The 19,787-nt window shown below is 38.3% G+C and overlaps 1 protein-coding gene across 3 annotated transcripts in view; it reads right to left on the bottom strand.

Annotated features, from left to right (window-relative positions):
* Window positions 1-1,449: 1,449 nt before the first annotated feature.
* The window catches only part of stim1a (stromal interaction molecule 1a), a 49,788-nt gene continuing 31,450 nt past the window's right edge, over window positions 1,450-19,787 (bottom strand). Inside the window, exons 8-14 of one of the 3 annotated variants that reach the window (XM_039670617.2) lie at window positions 13,418-13,595; window positions 10,985-11,152; window positions 10,023-10,123; window positions 9,693-9,922; window positions 8,808-8,888; window positions 7,128-7,191; window positions 1,450-3,873 (exon numbers count right to left, since the gene is read on the bottom strand). In XM_039670617.2, coding sequence (XP_039526551.1) covers window positions 3,357-3,873; window positions 7,128-7,191; window positions 8,808-8,888; window positions 9,693-9,922; window positions 10,023-10,123; window positions 10,985-11,152; window positions 13,418-13,595 — 1,339 coding nt within the window. In that variant the 3' untranslated portion in view covers window positions 1,450-3,356. Of the gene's footprint in view, window positions 3,874-6,806; window positions 7,192-8,807; window positions 8,889-9,692; window positions 9,923-10,022; window positions 10,124-10,984; window positions 11,153-13,417; window positions 13,596-19,787 lie in introns of all 3 variants that reach the window. The other 2 variants (XM_039670615.2, XM_039670618.2) reach the window with 2 other exon arrangements.

Genomic DNA, 19,787 nt, shown 5'->3' on the forward strand with positions numbered 1-19,787 from the left:
TTTAATTACAGAGTTATTTTAATTAAATTGACCACACCCTACCGGAAGTGGAATTTAGGCTACTTAGCCTAATCCTCAAACCGTATTGGCTTTATAGTCCTTAATCCTGTAATTTTGGACAAATGTGGGCACAGAGGACTCAGATCATAATTTTTATTTATTATAAATGTTATATTACTGTCTTCGATAATTAAAGTTATTTTGTCTATCCATAATGGTGTTTTTTTATTTATTTATTTTTATTTACTTCAAAAAGTTGGCTGCCATATTTTCTATGTAAATTATGCTTATTTTTATGTTTTGTTTTTAACTACATATATCATTCCAATAAGTTCTTAGAGCTAAAACCTTTTTTTTCACCCACTTAACATTGTAGAATTGAGTCAAAAAAAATAAAAAAAATAATTGTGTGTTCAGGAGGCAAACTTAAGAAACGTAGCCAAGTCTTGTACCACTCAGATCAAGGAAAGTATTTTTTTAAACATAAATCAAAAATTTACCCAAATTTGTCCAGAATACGGTTTTAGGGTTAAAAGTGATAGATGAATCCGTCTTCCACCTTGAATCTTTTTTGGGAGTGAGGCCATGTAGCTACTTTTTGGAGACAAATCTGTTTGTTTGTCTACATCTCTTAGTTTTTAATCAATATAAAGTGAAATAATTTTGACACGTTTTTAATAGTGTTTTCTAATAAATTACTTTTCTAGCTTTTTTTGTCTGTCCATGAAGCCCCTATTTATTCTATTTTTGTAAATATTTGGCTATTATTTCTACTTCCAGCAACATCAAAGACTCAAAATCCTGAATGTGAACATTTTTCTAAAATAGTTTACCATGCTGTGTATAAAAAAGGACTGATGGGACATCTTTTTTTATTTATTGTATGTTTTTCTTCTGTTGTGAACATCTGTTGTGATATTAAAAACAAATTCAGAGAATTTCAGGAGATAAGGGCATTCTGGGAAATTAAGTGTTTTCCCACCCTTGTCCACACACGTGTCTAAATAAAGTATTATTTTTTTGTGACAACAGATAATTTACATGTAAATGTTCAGATAATGCTGGATTAAATTAGGTCATTACTTACCCTCATTTGTCATTAAATGTCATTACAAACACAACATATGATAAGAATGCTGCTAGTACCCAGACCATTGACAGCACCCATTGACTTTCATAGTAGGAAAAAAAGATACTGTGGAGGTCAATGGCTAACATCTACTGTCTGGTTACCAACATTCTTTAAAATATCTTTTATGTTCAACAGGACCAAAAAAAAAAAAAAAAAAAAAAAAAAAACTCATGCAGGTTTGGAACAACATGAGGGTGAGTGAATGACAATTTTCATTTTGGGGAAAACAAAGAAAGTTTCCTTTAAGAAAATGATTCAAAGTTTCAACAAAGATACAGATAGAGAGAATAAAATTAAATGAATAATGGAGATCTCACTCATTTTAAAAACTTTTTTATTGCTTACATGCAGGAGTGCCATAAAATTTGAAGACTACAGTTTTGAACATTACAGAAGATGCAAAATTATCCTTTTTACTTCGTTTCACCTCTCTCTGTACAGTCTAGGCATAAATAGCTCAAATGGAGAAGTGAACAGGGATATCTAAATAGGAACAAAGTTTAAAACAGCTCCTGTCTCCTCCCTCTCCATGTTTGAGAACTGATGTTGAGAACATGCATCAACATGTGAAGTGCAGTTTACTGGACCGGACTGACGCGCGCTCACTGACATACACACTGACAAAAGAGCTTCTTCGTGCAAAAGAGGCACAGATGAAACGGATACATCTGCATGGTTTTTATATCCCCATTGATATACATTAGAATGCGTCACCACCATCACCATCTTTCGCAAAAGAAATGCCGAAGAAGTTTCGTGCAGCACTGCTTTGGTTTGCCTCCAGGTTAATGGATACATTGGACCTTCGAAGCCTGTGGGTAAAAACGAATAAAATGCATAGTGACATCCCTCACCAAGTCTCTTTGTTCTTTCCCCCCCTCTCTTTTCAGAAAGTGTGCTTGTAATTTTCAGTGCTCTGGGATATCTTAAAGTGAACATCATGTAAACCACAAGAACAGAGAGTGGTCTCCACTTCCTCTGAAAATGCACAGTGGTAAAATCAGCCTGAACATCTCTCTGTTTAAAGGCAAGTCACTCTGCATTATAACAGCAACTGCGTTTGGTCCAGCCTGCTTCAAAATGTTATAAAAGCACCCGAAATCAAAGATTCAGGGGAGTTTTATGACCTATTTAAAGGAACAAAACATATCCAAGCTCTCTCTCATACATGTCAGAAGTAGTAACTCCCGCCATCCCACCACAATTTGGATAATATGCACCAAGACTGTCCAAAAACAGTTATTGCAACTGAAATCTGACCTTCGGGAAGTGTATACATATCCTGGACGGTGGATTTAGTTTGGCACTTTGAATACAAGACAACAAGATCTCTTGACTTGATCTCTTGGGAGCTTAGATCTTGGATGATGCCACCAGAAACAGTCTGCGGACAAGGGCAAGGTTGATTCGAAAAGCTCAAAAAGCATTAATGTGCATATTCATAAGCCACCTTGTATTTGCCAAAATGATTTGGAAAGATCCACAAAGATCAAATAATCGAATCGCTTAATTGTTGTACGTCCCAGAAATCCCTGAAGCCTTGGAGATACGTTCAATGTCTTGATTTGTGTAAACGTTTTAGTGCGTTTTCCAGCATATTCTTAATTCTCTTTACAAAACCGACAGATCAACATTTAGAAATAGTGCAAAATATTTGAGGGGAGTTTCACACTGATAGTTCAGCCCTTTTACAGTTTCTCTGACCGTCGACAAACACTGACCAAAGAAGTACCGTTAAACATTCAGCTGACAATTCATTTCAACTCGAAAGACAAAGGAGTGTGCTTATTGAAATGAAATAATCAGGCTATTTTTCATTTTTAAGCAAAGGAGAACAAGAACCAAGCAAACATCTAGGAGCATTCAAAGTTCAATCAAACAAAGGCGAAGACATGCAAACTGATATGGATTATACGAGGAAAGAATTCCATTAGAGGGAAGATTCCTTTGAAAGTCTGGCACTTTCTCCTGCTGAATAAATAGTAACGTTCCACAAAAAAAATAGTCCACCCCGTTTCCATTGGTGTTTCACCCCCACCCCCAAAATCATGCTTGTTCCTAAGTGTTCCTCTGAAAAAGCAAACATTACAATAAAGACCTTGGAAAGGTGTTTGGTTGTGCCGTAACTTCTGACCTGAAGGTGGGGGAAATAAACCAAAACATTTATATCAACAATATGACAAAAATAAAGGCAATGGAAAAATGAAACGGCTTTCCAGTTGTCTTATTTCTTCTGTTTTTTGAAGATCTTGAAGGTGTGTTTCTTGCGACTGGCAACAGTGTCAGTGTCTTCACCTGTAGACCCGCTGTCCTCTTCTGGGGGGCTCTTTTTCTGGGAGATCTGGGGTATGCGGTTTCCAGCCTTCACCTCCATCAGTCCAGTGGGAGACGGCGTGTCGGGTTCAGTGGAGTTTGGGCTTAAGGAGCGTGAGGATTCTGACATGGACATCACCGCCTGAGAGCTAAGGATCTCACTCATACTGGCAGATTTCTCAATGCCATACACCTTCTTCATTAATATGGGGCTATCAGGAACTCCGTCGAGAGATACGCCCCCATCATGGACTCTGTTGCCTCCATTGTGGCTGTGAGATTGGGCTCCCTCTTCAGAGCGTGAGTGGGGGCCATAGATGAGTGAAGTGGGCTTCACAGGGAAGTTTTTGGCACTGTAGGACAAGCGTAGCTGTTCGCCGGTCTGGGATATACACAAAGAGGAATCGGAGTCGGAGCGATTCAAGTCCCTGTGAAGGAAACGATGAAATTAGCATTGGGAAAAGTGATATCAGACCAGTCCAAAAGCTTTGAGTTGTAAAACCCTCAGAGAGTTAAGCAGGCAAACAAGTCAACAAAAGGTGTCCAAACTGAAGCACAACATGCCAAGACTCTAAAGAAGAGCAGGGGTGTCCAGAGTTTAGCTGCAACTCCAAGTAGACACACCTTAAGCCTGGTTCAGATTACACGATTTTAGCCCGATTTTGGCACGATCCATTTGACGTAAGGTGTCGTGGGGATTCGTAAACGACAACGGGCGTCGGGACGCAAGATTCGATCGTATGATCTCGTATAGTGTGTCATAGTGGGCGACAACCTACGTCGCGTCTCGATGCTTCACATCACATCACGACAGAAAGACTAGCATATTTAATTTTTTTAACGGTCATCCACGACGGTTCTGTCACATGTATGAGGTTGACCAATAGGAGCACAGAAGCTTTTCCGTATACAACTTTCAAAAAAGACAAAACGAAAGAGAGACTATGGTGCTAACGTTAAAACTAGAAGTAAAAATATATAAGAAAACAATATTTTACCTCAAGTTCTCTTTGGAGGATTGACAGCCCACACTGTCCTCTTCGAGCAGGGTTCTCAAGTCTCACGCAATGGCCGTGAGACACACGCAATTCAACCAGTTCACACACTCACACGCCACACCGTGTATTTCTCACGCTGAAAAGGCAATGTCGAGCAATCCAGGAAGTCACTCGCTACGAGTTTTGCCTTCTCGGTGACATCATGCGAGGGAGCAATCCAGGAAGTCACTCGCTACGAGTTTCGCCTTCGCGATGACATCACGCGCACCTACGTCGCGTCTGCGATACTTCACGACAAAAAGACTAGCATATTTCATTTTTTTAACGGTCGTCCACGACGGTTCCGTCACATATATGAGGTTGACCAATAGGAGCGGAAACTTTTCCGTATACAACTTTCAAAAAAGACAAAACGAAAGAGAGACTATGGTGCTAACGTTAAAACTAGAAGTAAAAATATATAAGACAACAATATTTTACCTCAAGTTCTCTTTGGAGGATTGACAGCCCACACTGTCCTCTTCGAGCAGGGTTCTCAAGTCTCACGCAATGGCCGTGAGACACACGCAATTCAACCAGTTCACACACTCACACGCCACACCGTGTATTTCTCACGCTGAAAAGGCAATGTCGAGCAATCCAGGAAGTCATTCGCTACGAGTTTCGCCTTCTCGATGACATCACGCGCGTCGTTAAACACGGCATGCGATGACTGGTCAGGAATTAGCGTGTAGTCTGACATGTGTCTTGTCCACAACACGACAAGATTTTAGGAGCCAAAATCCCATAATCTGACACAGTGACTATCGTAACAGACAAAAAAAATCGTGTAATCTGAACCAGGCATTAAACAGCCAATTATGGTCTTCCAGATAACTGGAAACTTCCAGCAAGATGTATTGGTGTAGGCAAGAGCTAAACCCTGCAGGTAGGTGGTCCTCCAGGAACAAGTTTGGACACCACTTAAATAGAGACACCTAACATCAAGGGTGTCCAATTCTGCTCCAGGAGGGCCAAGGTACTGAAGTCAGCACACCTCAACAATATAATCAGGGTTTTTAGGATTAGTAGAAAGATCCAGGCAGGTGTGTTGTGGCATATTGGAGCTAAACCAACTCCAGTCCTCGAAAACCAGTGTCCAGCAGACTTAAAGGATTAGTTCACTTTTGAAAAAACTTTTGCTGACAATTTACTCACCCCCATGTCATCCAAGATGTCCATGTCTTTCGACAGTTAATAACAGTTTCAGATGCAGTTTCAAATGTCTTTAAACGACACCAGACGATGAATAAGGGTCTTATGCGAAACGATCGGTTATTTCAAAACTTATTCCAAAAATGTAACTTTTCTAAGGACAAATGCTAGCCTTGCTCCATTCTGTGAGGCGCGTTTGTAACGTCACGTAATACGTAATTACGTTCAAAAGGTCACGGGCGACGTAGCCAGAAGTACAGAGTCAGAGTGTTTACAAGTTGAACGCATAGGTTGAACGTGCAAACTAACTCAAACGCCGTTTACAAAAAAGGAATTAAAAGGTAAAACAACGATGTCGGACGATTTTGATTCTGTACTTCCGGCTACGTCGTCCGTGACCTTTTGAACGTAATTACGTATTACGTGACGTTGCAAACGCGCCTCACAAAATAGAGCAAGGCTAGCATTTGTCCTTAGAAAAGTTACATTTTTGGAATAAGTTTTGAAATAACCGATCGTTTCGCATGATAAGACCCTTATTCATCGTCTGGTGTCGTTTAAAGACATTTGAAGCTGCATCTGAAACTGTTATTAACTGTCGTTTGCACCTTGGACCGTTTGGTTCCCATGTAAGTCCATTATATGGAGAAAAATCCTGAAATGTTTTAATCAAAAACCTTAACTTCTTTTCGACTGAGGAAAGAAAGACATGGACATCTTGGATGACATGGGGGTGAGTAAATTATCAGCAAAAGTTTTTTCAAAAGTGAACTAATCCTTTAAGTTCCAACCCTAACCCAACACAAGCTTATTGCAGTAAGTGTTCAGATCTACTCGCAATTTACAGACAATTGTGATTCGTTTGGGTTGGAACTTAAATCTGCAGGACACCGGCCTTCCAAGACTGGAGTAAAAGCGAAGAGGGCATGCATGTGTGAGAGCGGTTCAAAATAAGGTGCAAATAGTGTAAGAACAGATTAAGCAGCCAGGTAGGGTGCAAGGTCTAAGGTGCAGTGTCAAGAACTGTAGTGAGTATAAGCCCATTACAACAAAAAACCCAACGAGTAGTGATTCAGCACAAAATGTAAAGTGTGAGGTAAGTGGTGAGTGATTTGGAGGAAGTCCCAGGTGAAAAATCACAAAACAAGCACAACAGAATGAAGCAATACCCATAGCTGGCACAACGGTGTGGGCGCTCTGGGCTGGCATCATATGGGAGATCTGGGATGGTATCCATGGGCTGGAAATATGAAGAGTGATAGTGGGATGCATGAGGGGCATTGGCGACGGAAGAGGAGTGGGGACCGTGGGATGAGGCGGCGGAGTAGATAGAGGGATGAGACACGGCTGAGGAAAGTGGAGGCAGTCCCAGAGAGTCAAACTGCCCGAAAGGTTGGCTGTGCGCCTGGCGTAACGCTGTCCTAGGTCTGGACGAGTATGAGCTACCCTCCCCTTCCTGCCCACAAAGTGCAAGACAACTCTCTACCAACCTCTGAGAACCCAAGGCCAGCTGCGGGTCAGTGTGGCGTTGCCGGAGTGACATCATACTGGGAGCTGTAGGGGCACATAACAATAAAGTCACTCAGAGAAACGATTCAGAGCATGCAGACATTGAAATAACGGTGATGAGTGGCAGGCTGGAGAAGGTGAAGCAAGAAACTTTGTGCAAAGAAGGAAAAATTTACAGGTTTGTACAGGTTAAATGGCTTTTCTTAGAAATAGACACAAAAGGGAAGTTGTAGACAAGCTTGGACCCTAACCAACCATTCATTAACTTCTTCATTTTGCATTTTCTGTTTCTGTTGAAATTGCTTAAGGTGATGAATGGCTAATGTTACTGTAAGGCCGTGTTTCCACCAAAGCGTTTTCCCACGCACCTGGCTTATGTTTTCAATTGTTTTCAATGGGAGCACCGTGTTTTTTAAACACCATAAACGTAATGAGGCGCTAAGCGTTTTTTTCACGCTGAAGCCCCCAGCGTTTTAAACTGGTCGCCGAGAGCTGAAAAATGGTCAACTTTGGATAAAACGCAGCGCTCATCACCGTCACTTTTTACCCAGCCGTCCAATCACAGTGGAGGAGGGGCGGGACTAAACAACTCTGACCAACTGTCACAACATTCTTTCTGTACAACGACATCAACCAGCTGAGCTAACTGAACAAAATTGATGAAAAATACATTTTTAGTATGAAACAAATTATCTGCGAAATCAGTTTCAAGTAAACTGTGTTGCGGATATTCTGTATCATACGAAACAAAGCGTCTCAACGGAAAAAACGTTGCACTGATAAAACGCTCTCAAGCGCCCAAAGCACACACTCTTAAAAGATTCTATATAGAACCTTAAAAGGTTCTATCAGCGCTACGTATTTGGAACCCCTAAAAGGTTCTATACTCTCTTAAAACAAGGTTCCTCTGGGTTCTATATAGAACCCTGGGGTTCCATACTTGGCCAATAGAACCTTTTACCAAAAAAAAAAAATGGTTCTATATAGAACCATTTTGGAGTTCCATATATGAAGCCAGGGATGGAACCATTTCTGGTTCTAAATAGAACCGTTTCTTCTAAGAGTGCAGCGTCTTCAGCAGAGTGTCTGGCATTTTCAGCTGGCTATAAATCGATTTGGTGGACACACGGCCTAAGATGCAAATGCTTTCGTATTAGCAATTAGTATTAAACTTCGCATTTGCAAAAAAAAAAAAAAAAAAGAAAAAGTCCATTAACAATGTATGTTTTTTGAAAATTAAAGTCAACATGAAATACTGTTCATGACCCATTTTACTTCAATAGCACATTTCAGAGCAAATAATGCTAACTAATGAATTGTTCATGATAAGACCAGGAATATACTGTATGTATTAAGGAAGTAAAAAAAGGGTCTTTATTTCATATTGACTCCAAGTTGCATACATCAAAGCAGTATCATGTAAGAATCTACAGAATTTTTTTTTTTTGCCTGTTTTGTTCTCAAAACTATTTCAAAGTAAGCCATTTCACAGCTGTGGACAAGAACAAGATTGAGAGGTGTAGACAGGGAATGTTTCTTTCTGTCCAGTTTCCCTATCCCCTGGGGTAATGGGCAGAACACCGCTTTAAGAGAGTGGTTCAGGAAAACAAGAGGAAGTGAGAGGAGTGGTTGGGGTAAAGGGCATGGGTAGTTTAGCCCACCAGAGTACTTCCGAAACGACTGGCAATCCGAATTCAAGGGCCAGAGATAACTTGCTCGACGGCCCATTTGCAACGCTGCATCTGGAGGGGGTAAGGGGCAAGGGTAGGGTGCGACTGTTAATAATTTTACTACCAACATAGTGCTACAGAACAGATGTCCACATTTTTTTTTTTTCCTGGCAAAGCTTTTGCTGAATGAAGGATGAATAAAACAGAGGATTTAGAAGGAAGTAAATCCTTGATCCAATAGTCTTTCAAACTTGGAGTTCTTGAAAGCTACGGAAATAATTTTACAACAACAATTCAGACACAGAATGGTCAGCAATGCAAATATCAGATTGAATACACTTTACGCAATAAACACCAATTTTATTTCATGCTTTGTAACTGGGAAGACAACTATTTTAAGGCTTTGTTGAGCTTCCTTAACATTATTTCATAAATTCAGATGGAGCATTACAATTACAACAATCAACCTCAGACTTCCACTGGACCGATAATATTATCTCACACATTTCGCCTGGCCAACTCCGTAAACCGCATCAAATTTAACACAATAATCTGAAGAAAAAAAAATAAAGATCTGTACAAAGAGTGCATAACTGCTATTTCAAAAACATATGACACCAATGTGTAGTGAATATCTTTACTCCCCTCTGTGTAATACAGACCAGTAGATGAGGGGGGACGCACTCCAACTAAAAAAGTAAATAAGAATTGCGCAAACACACTCAGTGCATACAACCGTTTCTGACAGATAGTGCTCATAGGCAAACTAAATAGCTCAAAACGAGGGATTTTTGGATTTGCTCAATAGGTCACAAGGTCTTTGCTGGCCTTTGGATGACCGTGGCTTATCCCTATCGCTGTCCGGCAAGCCCTTACATTGCAGTGTTCCCGGTGCCACTATGTCCTCGTCCATGTCATCCATGTCGTCGGACAAGAAGTGCTGGGGTGTGCTGCGGCCGCCCATGAAGCTGGGGTCCAAGTTGAGGGCGGAGGCCAGAGAGGGCAGGCCTGGGTTATTGACCAGCGTGAAGCCTGTTAAAATCTCAATCTGCTGCCAGCGATGGAGCCTCTCTCTCAGAGCTGCGGTTACCTCACCCAGAGCTTGCCTGGAGAGAAAGAGACAACATTAAAAGACAAGTTAGGGTTATTATTCCAATTATTATTTATTTATTTTGAATCAAGCCAAGAGAAATATCTGTGACTTACTTGGCCGCAAGTATTTTGTGATCGACATCATCCAGTGAAGAACTGTGTGCAACATGGAAGGTCCCGAATAAAGTATTTCTCTTCTTCTTAATCTTTTCTGCCTAAGAAACCATGCCACATTTTTAAAGAAAACTATAATTTTACTATTATTGTAAATTTTATAATAGGGCTGTCAAAAGATTAATTGCGATTAATCACATCCAAAATAAAATTTTGTATTTACATAATATATGTGGGTGCACTGTGTATATTTATTTTGCATATATATATATATATATATATATATATATATATATATATATATATATATATATATATATATATATATATATATATATATATATATATATATATATATATACATATATACATATATAAATATATATATATATATATATATATATATATATATATATATATATATATATATATATACATATATACATATATAAAATACACACACATGCATGTATATTTAAGAAAAAAAAAATATATATAATATTTATATAATATAAATTATATATAAATATATATACAGTATATACACGAAAATATTTCTTAAATGTAAACAAGCATGAGTGTGTGTGCGTGTGTGTATATATATATATATATATATATAATTATACAAAGTGCACCCACATAAACACAAACTTTTATTTTGGATGTGATTAATCGTTCGAAAGCCCTAATGTAATATATAATATAATTTGTTACATTTTAAATCCACCAACTGATCCATCACAAATCTAAAAAAGGATTTGTCTCACCAAATCATACAATCTAACTTTTTCAAACCTTTCAATATATATATATATATAAAATTCTCTAGAAGTAGCATTTCATTATCCTTTAAAATTAATCAACTTTTTAAAACTACATTACAGTCTTGGTTACTTTCTGAGGTTGTTGTACTGTCATGTTTTTCCCATTGTTCCATCTTAGCTAAAGGAGCGACGACTCACCCCGTCTTTAGCCACCTGCAGCTGTCTTTCTGCGTTCTGTTTCTTGATGTTGTAGTACTGCACCTCCACCTCATGAGTGAGCTGCAGCCATTTCTGCAGCGCTCCAGGAGGAGACCAGCTGCTGCGAGACTCCAGCTCCTTCTCAGCTTTCTTCAGGGCCATACGCACCTGCAGGGGGCGCCAGAGACAGTTCAGAGAGCAAAAAAAGCAGATTCAAAGGGTGGACGCACACTTTAATCAGACAATGGGCTATATGCACGCATAAGTTCCGCATTTGACGCAAGGATGCTCGTCCATTTCCAGTTGTGGAGATTTAAGCGGAGGAGAACCGAGGAAAACGGGATTATGGCAGAGTCTTCAAAATGTACTGTCCTCCCGTCTTTGAAACGAAACGTACATACGTTTAGATGTAATTTTATATATAGTTATGTTTATTTAATATAATTTTAAAAAGAAGTATAAACACAACGAGGGGTGCCTGTTTTACCTGTTTTTGTGACTAACGTTTCTTTATTTTAACCATGGAGCATAAAATTCAATATAAATTCTCGGTATTGCATTGGACTCTACGATCGGCGGAAGTTATCGAGCATCCTTAATCCTTCGCCGGAAATACCGCCGTGCATAGAGCCCATTAAAGAAAGTGCTTTGTTGATAAAAAAATAAATAAATATATATATATATATATATATATATATATATATATACAATTGCAAAACAGGAACTTGCCATATAATACTGTCCGCATATATGTGTTTTTCACTTCATTTTGTTGTGCATTTTTGTCATTTACATTAGTGTTTCTGTCTAAATAGTTTTTATTTTATGTATTTCAGTTAATTGTAGTTATTTTAGTACTTTGAGTTAAACTACACAAAAATGATAAATGTTTGGCACCTAGCTGAAATAGAAATGTCTTTATATTTTATTTATTTTGCATATAACCCTATGACCGCTGTAAACACTAGAAAACAACAACCCAAATGCTTGGGGACTGAAATTGCAAGATATCATTCAACCTTTCAACCTCTTCTATTTATCCCCTAATCTGCATGTGTGATTATGACAATTAGCTCATTTACGTGACTCATGAATGACTCATTTGGCAAGCTAATGAGAATAAACAGCATAAATTACACTGCCTGAAACATTTTGTTGCGACGAGATGCTACTTAGCCACAAATAAGCTTAACAACCTAAACTACTACTAAGATAAACACAATTAATCAACACCTCCATTAGTGGTAAATATACAGATATCATCCAGCAAGGGTCTTGGGGAGTGGGATGATGGGTCGGAGAGCCGAAGGACCCCTTTTCTTATGGGGCAACGCTAATGAGCTAAAAACCCACAGAGATTTGTGCCGTCCTCTGACCCAGAATACCCACTTAGTGCCTGGGTTTTAATAGGCCAACATAGGCCTATGCAAAAAAAAAAAAAAAAAAAAAAAACAATTCATCCAATTCAGGCCTATTTTTCTCCAGAGATGCCACTTGTGGATTCCATTCACATTATATATGAAAATCCTGAAAACAATTATGCTCACAAAAGGAACCTTCTTTGCTGCCGTTGACACATTGGGGCTTGTTACAATCCTCTGATCAGGTTCTGCAAAGATTTTTTCTTCTTTCAAATCTGAAGTGTTAAACTGTCCCTTATGCAACAGCACTGGCAATATACTCAAAGGCAACATGATTTTTTCTGTACTGAGGAAGGTTTATCAGTAGAATTACGTGGCCTAACGGTCAGAGAGTCAGACTTTTAACCCAAAGTGTAACCTGAAGCAACAATTTGATTCTCAATACTGCAAGGAAACATCTGAGGTGCCCTTGAGCAAGGCACCTAACCCCCAATTGTTCCCCGGGCACTGCAGTGTGTGTGTGTTCTCAACTCACTGCTCCTAATGCGTGTACACCAACTTGGAAGGGTTAAATGCAGAGGACCAATTCTGAGTATGGGTTACCATACATGGCCTTCACGTCACATCACTTCAAAGTTTGAGATCATCTTACAACCATTTCCACCCACTTCCTTTCCGTTATTTCGTGAAGAATGCCCACTCAATTAGAATCAACATATGACAGCATACTGAGAGATCTAGACAAATAACACCAGTGACATCTAACCACAATTCAACTTATTGCATATTTATTAGGGGACAGTTGAAATGTGAAATTTTCTATACAACACTAGTCATTTTGTTATCAACATGCTCATTGTTTCTGCCTTAAATTAATAGATTGTTTAAGTGAATACATTGTTAGCATGATTTATTTATGTACATTTCGGAAATCCATTGCTTGGACACAATCACCTCCGATAATAACAGATCACTATAAATTGTAATGTAGATGCATGCATTTTCTGAAACGATATGTTTTGTGAAAAAAAAAAAAAAAGCGTTACACAAATAAATGAGAATTGAATCGTACCTGGTCCAGCTCCTCCTCTGCGTATTTCTGTCGGCTCAGCTCGTTCACAGTCCCCTCCCGGAGCTCCTTCAGTCTCTGCGCCTCCTGTTTGGCGGAGTTGATCTCGTCCCTCATCTTCTGCTCCAGGTTCACCTTCTCCACCTCCACTGAACGGTGCTCCTCCTGAGCAATCTGTAGCCTGTGAGGAGGCGAATTAAAGAAAAAAAATCATGAAATGAGTCACAGAACAGTCAGAGTCAAGCATGATGTCAGGTACACCAGGGTAATGGGTTCGAATTCCCAGGGAAAATGTGTAGCTTGAATGCACTGTAAGCTGCTTTGAATAAAAGTGTCTGACAAATGTAAAATGTAAATGTAGTCACAACAAAAGCTTAATCATTAAACGTATGACCAAACAGCTAACAAGACATCTAGAGTGATTTCTGAAAGTATTTCAGTATATCCGTTACTATTTAAAGCCCTGTTTTGGATGCAACAAACCAGTCAAAAACTGCTAACATAAGAGCTGTGGCCTTGTGTATGTACTCAGATGCAGTGTTCATGACGGCAACACAAATTTTAATTTGGGCCTCGAATTTCACCCTCATCACTCCCACACACACACTATATATATATATATATATATACACACACACACACACACATACACACATAGACATACAATGTAAATGCATACACCAGAGCACACATACACAGAAAGTTCAGTTTTAAACTACGTGACTAAGAACCAACATTTTTCAGCATTTCAGCATCAGTTATTGGAGCGGATTTAAGCTCTCAGCAAATCACATGATGTCTCACTCCTTTTGTGCCAATTAAATTGTCTCTACATTTCAGCAAACAGATATTCGAGTAACAGAGATGCAGGGATTAAGATGCTAAAATAAAACATAGTGACAACGGGAAACTAAGACATGCTTGATAAAATTCTTGTCAGAAAAATGACACTAAATCACGGCAGAGCTTTAAACCAAGCTGTGCTCTTTTTAGCTTCAGGGTCACGACTGAAGTTTCAAAGAGTTTTGAAACTCAAAAGCAGGTTTTAAGCACAATAAAGACAAATATGACTGCTTTATAAGTATATATATATATATATATATATATATATATATTAGGGCTGTCAAACAATTAATCGCATCCAAAATAAAAGTTTGTTTTTACATAATATATGTGGGTGCACTGTGTATAATTTTTTTTTATATATATATATATATAAATACACACGTGCTTATATATATTTAAGAAATATTTTCCTGTATATATATATATATATATATATATATATATATATATATAAATAAAAAGTCATCACTGATGCAGTCTGTCAAGTCAACTGGACAGAGCTTTATTTCAAGTAGGACTGAACTGATTTTGGGTCAAATATGGACAAACCCAGCCATTGGGTTACATTTTTAACCCAATGTTTGCGTTTGTCAATATCTGACCCAAAATTGGGTTAAAACAACCCAACATTTTTTTAGATTGTATGGGTTATTAATGGCTAATATCTAGAGAAAAGACTACATATACAATAGGGTCCAGAACCTGTTTTTGTTTTATTATAAATAGTTTAAGTTAGTGGTTTTGAAAAGTTGAAAAAAGGGATGATGATGGTGTTAATAATAATAATAATAATAAACATTTACTCAATTAAGAATAACTTGAATAATAATACAACGTCTGGAAACAGAATGTGCATAATTCTGAAACGAACTGAGGCAAGAAAAAACACTAAATTGACATGCAAAAATGTAATGCATGTATACTATAAATAAAATGTGCATAAACCTAGAGCCAGTGCAAGTTCATTATTTATCATCTCAAAGAGCTCTACTACTGACCGATTAATATGTGCAGTATATTGGTCTTAGTAACTTGTGCATTATATTGGTCTATCAACTACCTGCAATTACCCATTTTGGTAATTACTCTCAAAAAAAAGGTCATCATAAAAATCCATTTTAAACAGCCCATTAGCAGGATAAAATAACTAAACATTAAGAAACATAATCCTGTTCACCTGGTGAATGCATTTTCAGCCGGAAACTACATTCACAGGAAAGTCTGACTGCAAAGCAGAGGCGTCATTATCAAGGTAACGATGATGTAACAAGCAGGAAGGGGGAGTGGAAAAATACCTGCAACCAAAGTCTACTCTAGGCTTTCCTGAGCTACGACAGGATTAACGATTCTTCCTGGCGAACGAGAGAGGAAACACAGGGCACGATTCAATCAGTCATGTCTATATAAACCCCCAGATCAATCTCCACTTAAATGAAGAGGCTTTTTCTGTCTGGGGGCTTCGCTCGAAGCATATCAAATGACAACGGTTTAGGAGACACTGGACTGACTCAGTCAGAAGACGTGATATGTATCCCTCCAGGATTATGAGTACCAAGTTTAAATCAAATTGACTTGAATGACTTTCAAAAGTTTTCAAAATCTTATGTTAGTGTTAAAAACCAATTCGTCTAGAGAAATTAATGTTGTTGTTTTTTTACTTATTGAACCCTACAGACTAGAAAAGAATAGATACGGTTGTTGAATGGCTCCTGCAGTTTTGTTGGCATCCAGAAGATGGCAGATAGAAGGATTCGGAGGGCTGACGGAAAGAGAAACAGGTGTTTTGGGGTGAAGTTTTTTCTTTGAGTGAAGTATTACGTACTAGTGTAAGGTAATCTGAAGTTACAGCTAAGATGGGAAATCTGATACCAAACCTGACCTCTGCCATTCACCATCCTCCAAAACAAGTAATGCAACCTCAGCCCTAAAAGCCAACAACAAATATCTAGCAAGGCTCTTGATGTTTTTATAGTCGGGAGATCTAAAGTTTTAATTGTTTTCAATCTTTCATTCACCAGCTTTTATGTGTACAAAACTTTTCGTATGACACGGCATCTTTGCAAAGAACTCGCACATTACTCACACATTCAAGCAACACATTCCTTTGTGTGGGTGAAAATATGACTATGAAAACAATAGACAATACTAACGATAGACTAGACTATGCATGCAATGATTAATTAAACTTTTCCTCCTCTCCAACAAACGAGCAGCTGCAGCCTCAGATAAGCACGGGTAATGTAACTGTCGGGTTGATGAGGACACTTTCTCTCACGTCTGATTTTACGAGGGTAAAGCAAGCATGTAAGGAAAGTGGCAGAGAACAAGAGATGGTTCATTAAGAATGAAAGTCATGTGAGCTCATCTCAAACACAAAGGAATTGAACTTACTTTGAAATCTATAAAAAGCCCTAAAACCAAGTAATAAATGTCAGTTAGTGATTTGCCAAGAAAGAGCCAGTCACAGTAAAGACTGCAATGAAGACAATACTTTTCTATTCAGCTGTTTACAATACTTTTCAGCTTTAAGTAAAATAACAAATAATATGTTGATAACGTAAATACTATTTACCCAAGTAAAAATGGGAAAACAGAATGTGCATAATCTGAGGCCGTTTACACAATGTACTAAAAACGTATAATTTTTTTTTTTAATTTTGTGTATAGACGCCATTGTCAAATCCCCGTACACACGGATCTGTAAAAACAACTAAAAACGCTGTATTATGCATGCCAGGCTAGTAGTTAGCTATAGGGATGCACTGATATGAACATTTTGGCCGATACCAATAAACGATAATCCTTTATATTTAAAAGACAATAACCGATATATTGACCAATAAATCTAAATTGTCATTTTTCTGAGAGCCTTAAAGGGATAGTTCACTTTGAAATAAATTTTTTGGTATGTTTTAGCTTACCTCAAGGGCATCCAAGATGTAGGTGTCTTTGTTTCCGCAGTATTTTCAATTTTTATATTTTTAGGTCAAACCGTTCTTGTCTGTCAGTCATATAATGCCGGACGTCCAAGTGATTTGAGGGCATGGACGCTTTGGTCTGCGCAAGCGCTGGAAAGCGCCAGAAGTCATATCTCGCGCGTGTACGTCACTCATTATTTACAGAGATTTTGGAAGTGTTACCCTTCACTGTGAAAATCTAAACATATTTAGATATACAGGAAATCGCAATGGAAGACGATTTCGATATATTAACAGACAACGTTGAATTTTTTTTCCAAAACCTCGCAAGAGATCACTTCGGGCGCTTTCCAGCGCTTGCGCAGACCGAAGCGCCCGCGCCCTCAGATCAGTTGGACGTGGCTGTGATTACAAGAGGTAAAAACGATATAAATACTGTTCTTTTTCTCACACAAACCGCTTGTTTCGTGTCTTAGGCCATCAATGTGTACTTACATTTACGAGTCATTAAATCATGTTTAATTTGGACTTCTCTGTGCATGCTCTTTGAGGAGGACCCCATATACTTCCATTATATTACTGACAGACAAGAACGGTTTGACCTAAAAATATCAAAATTGAAAATACTGCGGAAACAAAGACACCTACATCTTGGATGCCCTTGAGGTAAGCTAAAACATATCAAAAATTAATTTCAAAGTGAACTATCCCTTTAATACAACAAAGACTCACCATTAAAAGCCATGTCCCAAGCACTTCAACAAATCAAACATACAGTACAGTGGCCTAGTTTGAGCCAGTGTAAGATTCATTACCTTTCAAAATAAATTGTATGCTCCTATGGCCAACTTTCTTTCTAAAATAAATAAATAAATAAATAATCTATTGCCTCTATATGAAATAAAACATTGCCTTAATGGACAACATTACTTGTGTAAAAATGGCATTGATGAAATGGAATAGCCTCCATACAGACAAAAATGAAATGATTTCAATAAAACCATAGTGTTAATTAAAATAATATGAGAATAAAAGTGCTAGTTATTATTAATAATGCATCAATGTTTTTGAAAAAGAAACATCTAAAATTAAAGATGTTAGCCGGTTAATTAACTCAAAGAAACATTATGAGATTAATCAGATCATGTGACAACTTATATCTGCACAAAGTGTCTGTGAATGCGAACTATAAATTATCTTATCGGGTCCATAATAACATTAAAAATGAACATAATCAGCTGATAAATCATGCATCCCTAGTTGGCACTTTGTAAAGAAACACTACTGAACACATAATACACACATGCTCTTACTGTTCACAAATACACATTTCTGTAGTTTACACAGAGAAGATAACAGTATTGTTCTTGAAAGCGTGTGCTTTGAAATTTTTTTCAAAAGTGCATTTTCAGGCCACCAAAACGCTGTTTTCATCTAAATGAATGGCCAAAACACTAAAAGTTTCCATTTTTAGTTGAAAACAGTGGCGTATAAACACCCTGAGACTTTTGGCTTGGGCCATATATAATATAAATGATCCAAACCTTCCAATGCCATTGTACCTGACAACCTCACTAAACAATGACACACTAAAGCTGGAAAGCAATGCCCCTCACACACAAGGGAGTCCGTTTTAGGCAAGCATCACAAATGTTCTTCCGCAAATGTAAACTTCTGCTTTAAAACATGTGACTCTAATCAAATTAAATTGTTAAGTGCTACGTAGAAAGGGTAGTTTACATTACGCCTCATTTCTGACTGGGATTGCGCATGTGATAATTTGGCAGTGTTCGAGAAGAGGTTTTTCTGTTGGCGAAAGGCATCAACACACCTACACATTAAACTGTTGGAAATCCTGACTCAACTGTCACAGCCTTGATAAGCATTTACAATACGTCTCAAATGGAGAAAATAAGCCATACACACGGCCAATGAAGCTCCCTTAAAAGGCGTACTGACATTTAGTTTGATCTCAAAATGTTCCCAAAACAAGCCTACATCTAATAAAATTAACTTATGAAACGTCAGCCCACAAGGACCTGCGTTCATGTGTGTCATAACTGGCATTGCTGTTATTTTTATCCTTAAGTTTAAGCTGAGATGATTCGAAGTATCCAGGGGTTAATCACTTCCCTCAGGGCCGACCGGAGCACTGCAGGCCTCTCACCCACCAAATCACCATAGACGTGACCCGGTGACTCGACTGGTTTTGTCAAAACACAACATGCTGGATGTCCTCCAATGTAACAAACACACTCTGCATAGTTTCCACTGCCCTGTCCCCTTCACACACGCGCTCACACTTCATTCACATGTTTAAGGGATACACAGAGCCCTCCGGACACACAGGCTTCTGTGTCTTTCTTTCAAAGGTGACAGACGTTGAGTCTGCATGAGGATTCAACAGGAAGCTAGCGGAAGTATTGGCGGATCAGAGCATTATCTGCGTTCCCACATTCCTAAAGATTCCTCAGCGTATGCGTAACGGTTCGGTTAGCAAACACAGCCATCTGACGTAATCAACGCATGCCGGCAAATATTCACAGAGAATAATATTCTCAGGGTCATTCTACGCAATGGAAGACGTCTTTCAAACAACAAGTGCAAAT

The sequence above is a fragment of the Pimephales promelas genome, chromosome 16 (assembly GCF_988280905.1).
Source record: "Pimephales promelas chromosome 16, fPimPro1.hap1.1, whole genome shotgun sequence".
Classification (NCBI taxonomy): domain Eukaryota; kingdom Metazoa; phylum Chordata; class Actinopteri; order Cypriniformes; family Leuciscidae; genus Pimephales; species Pimephales promelas.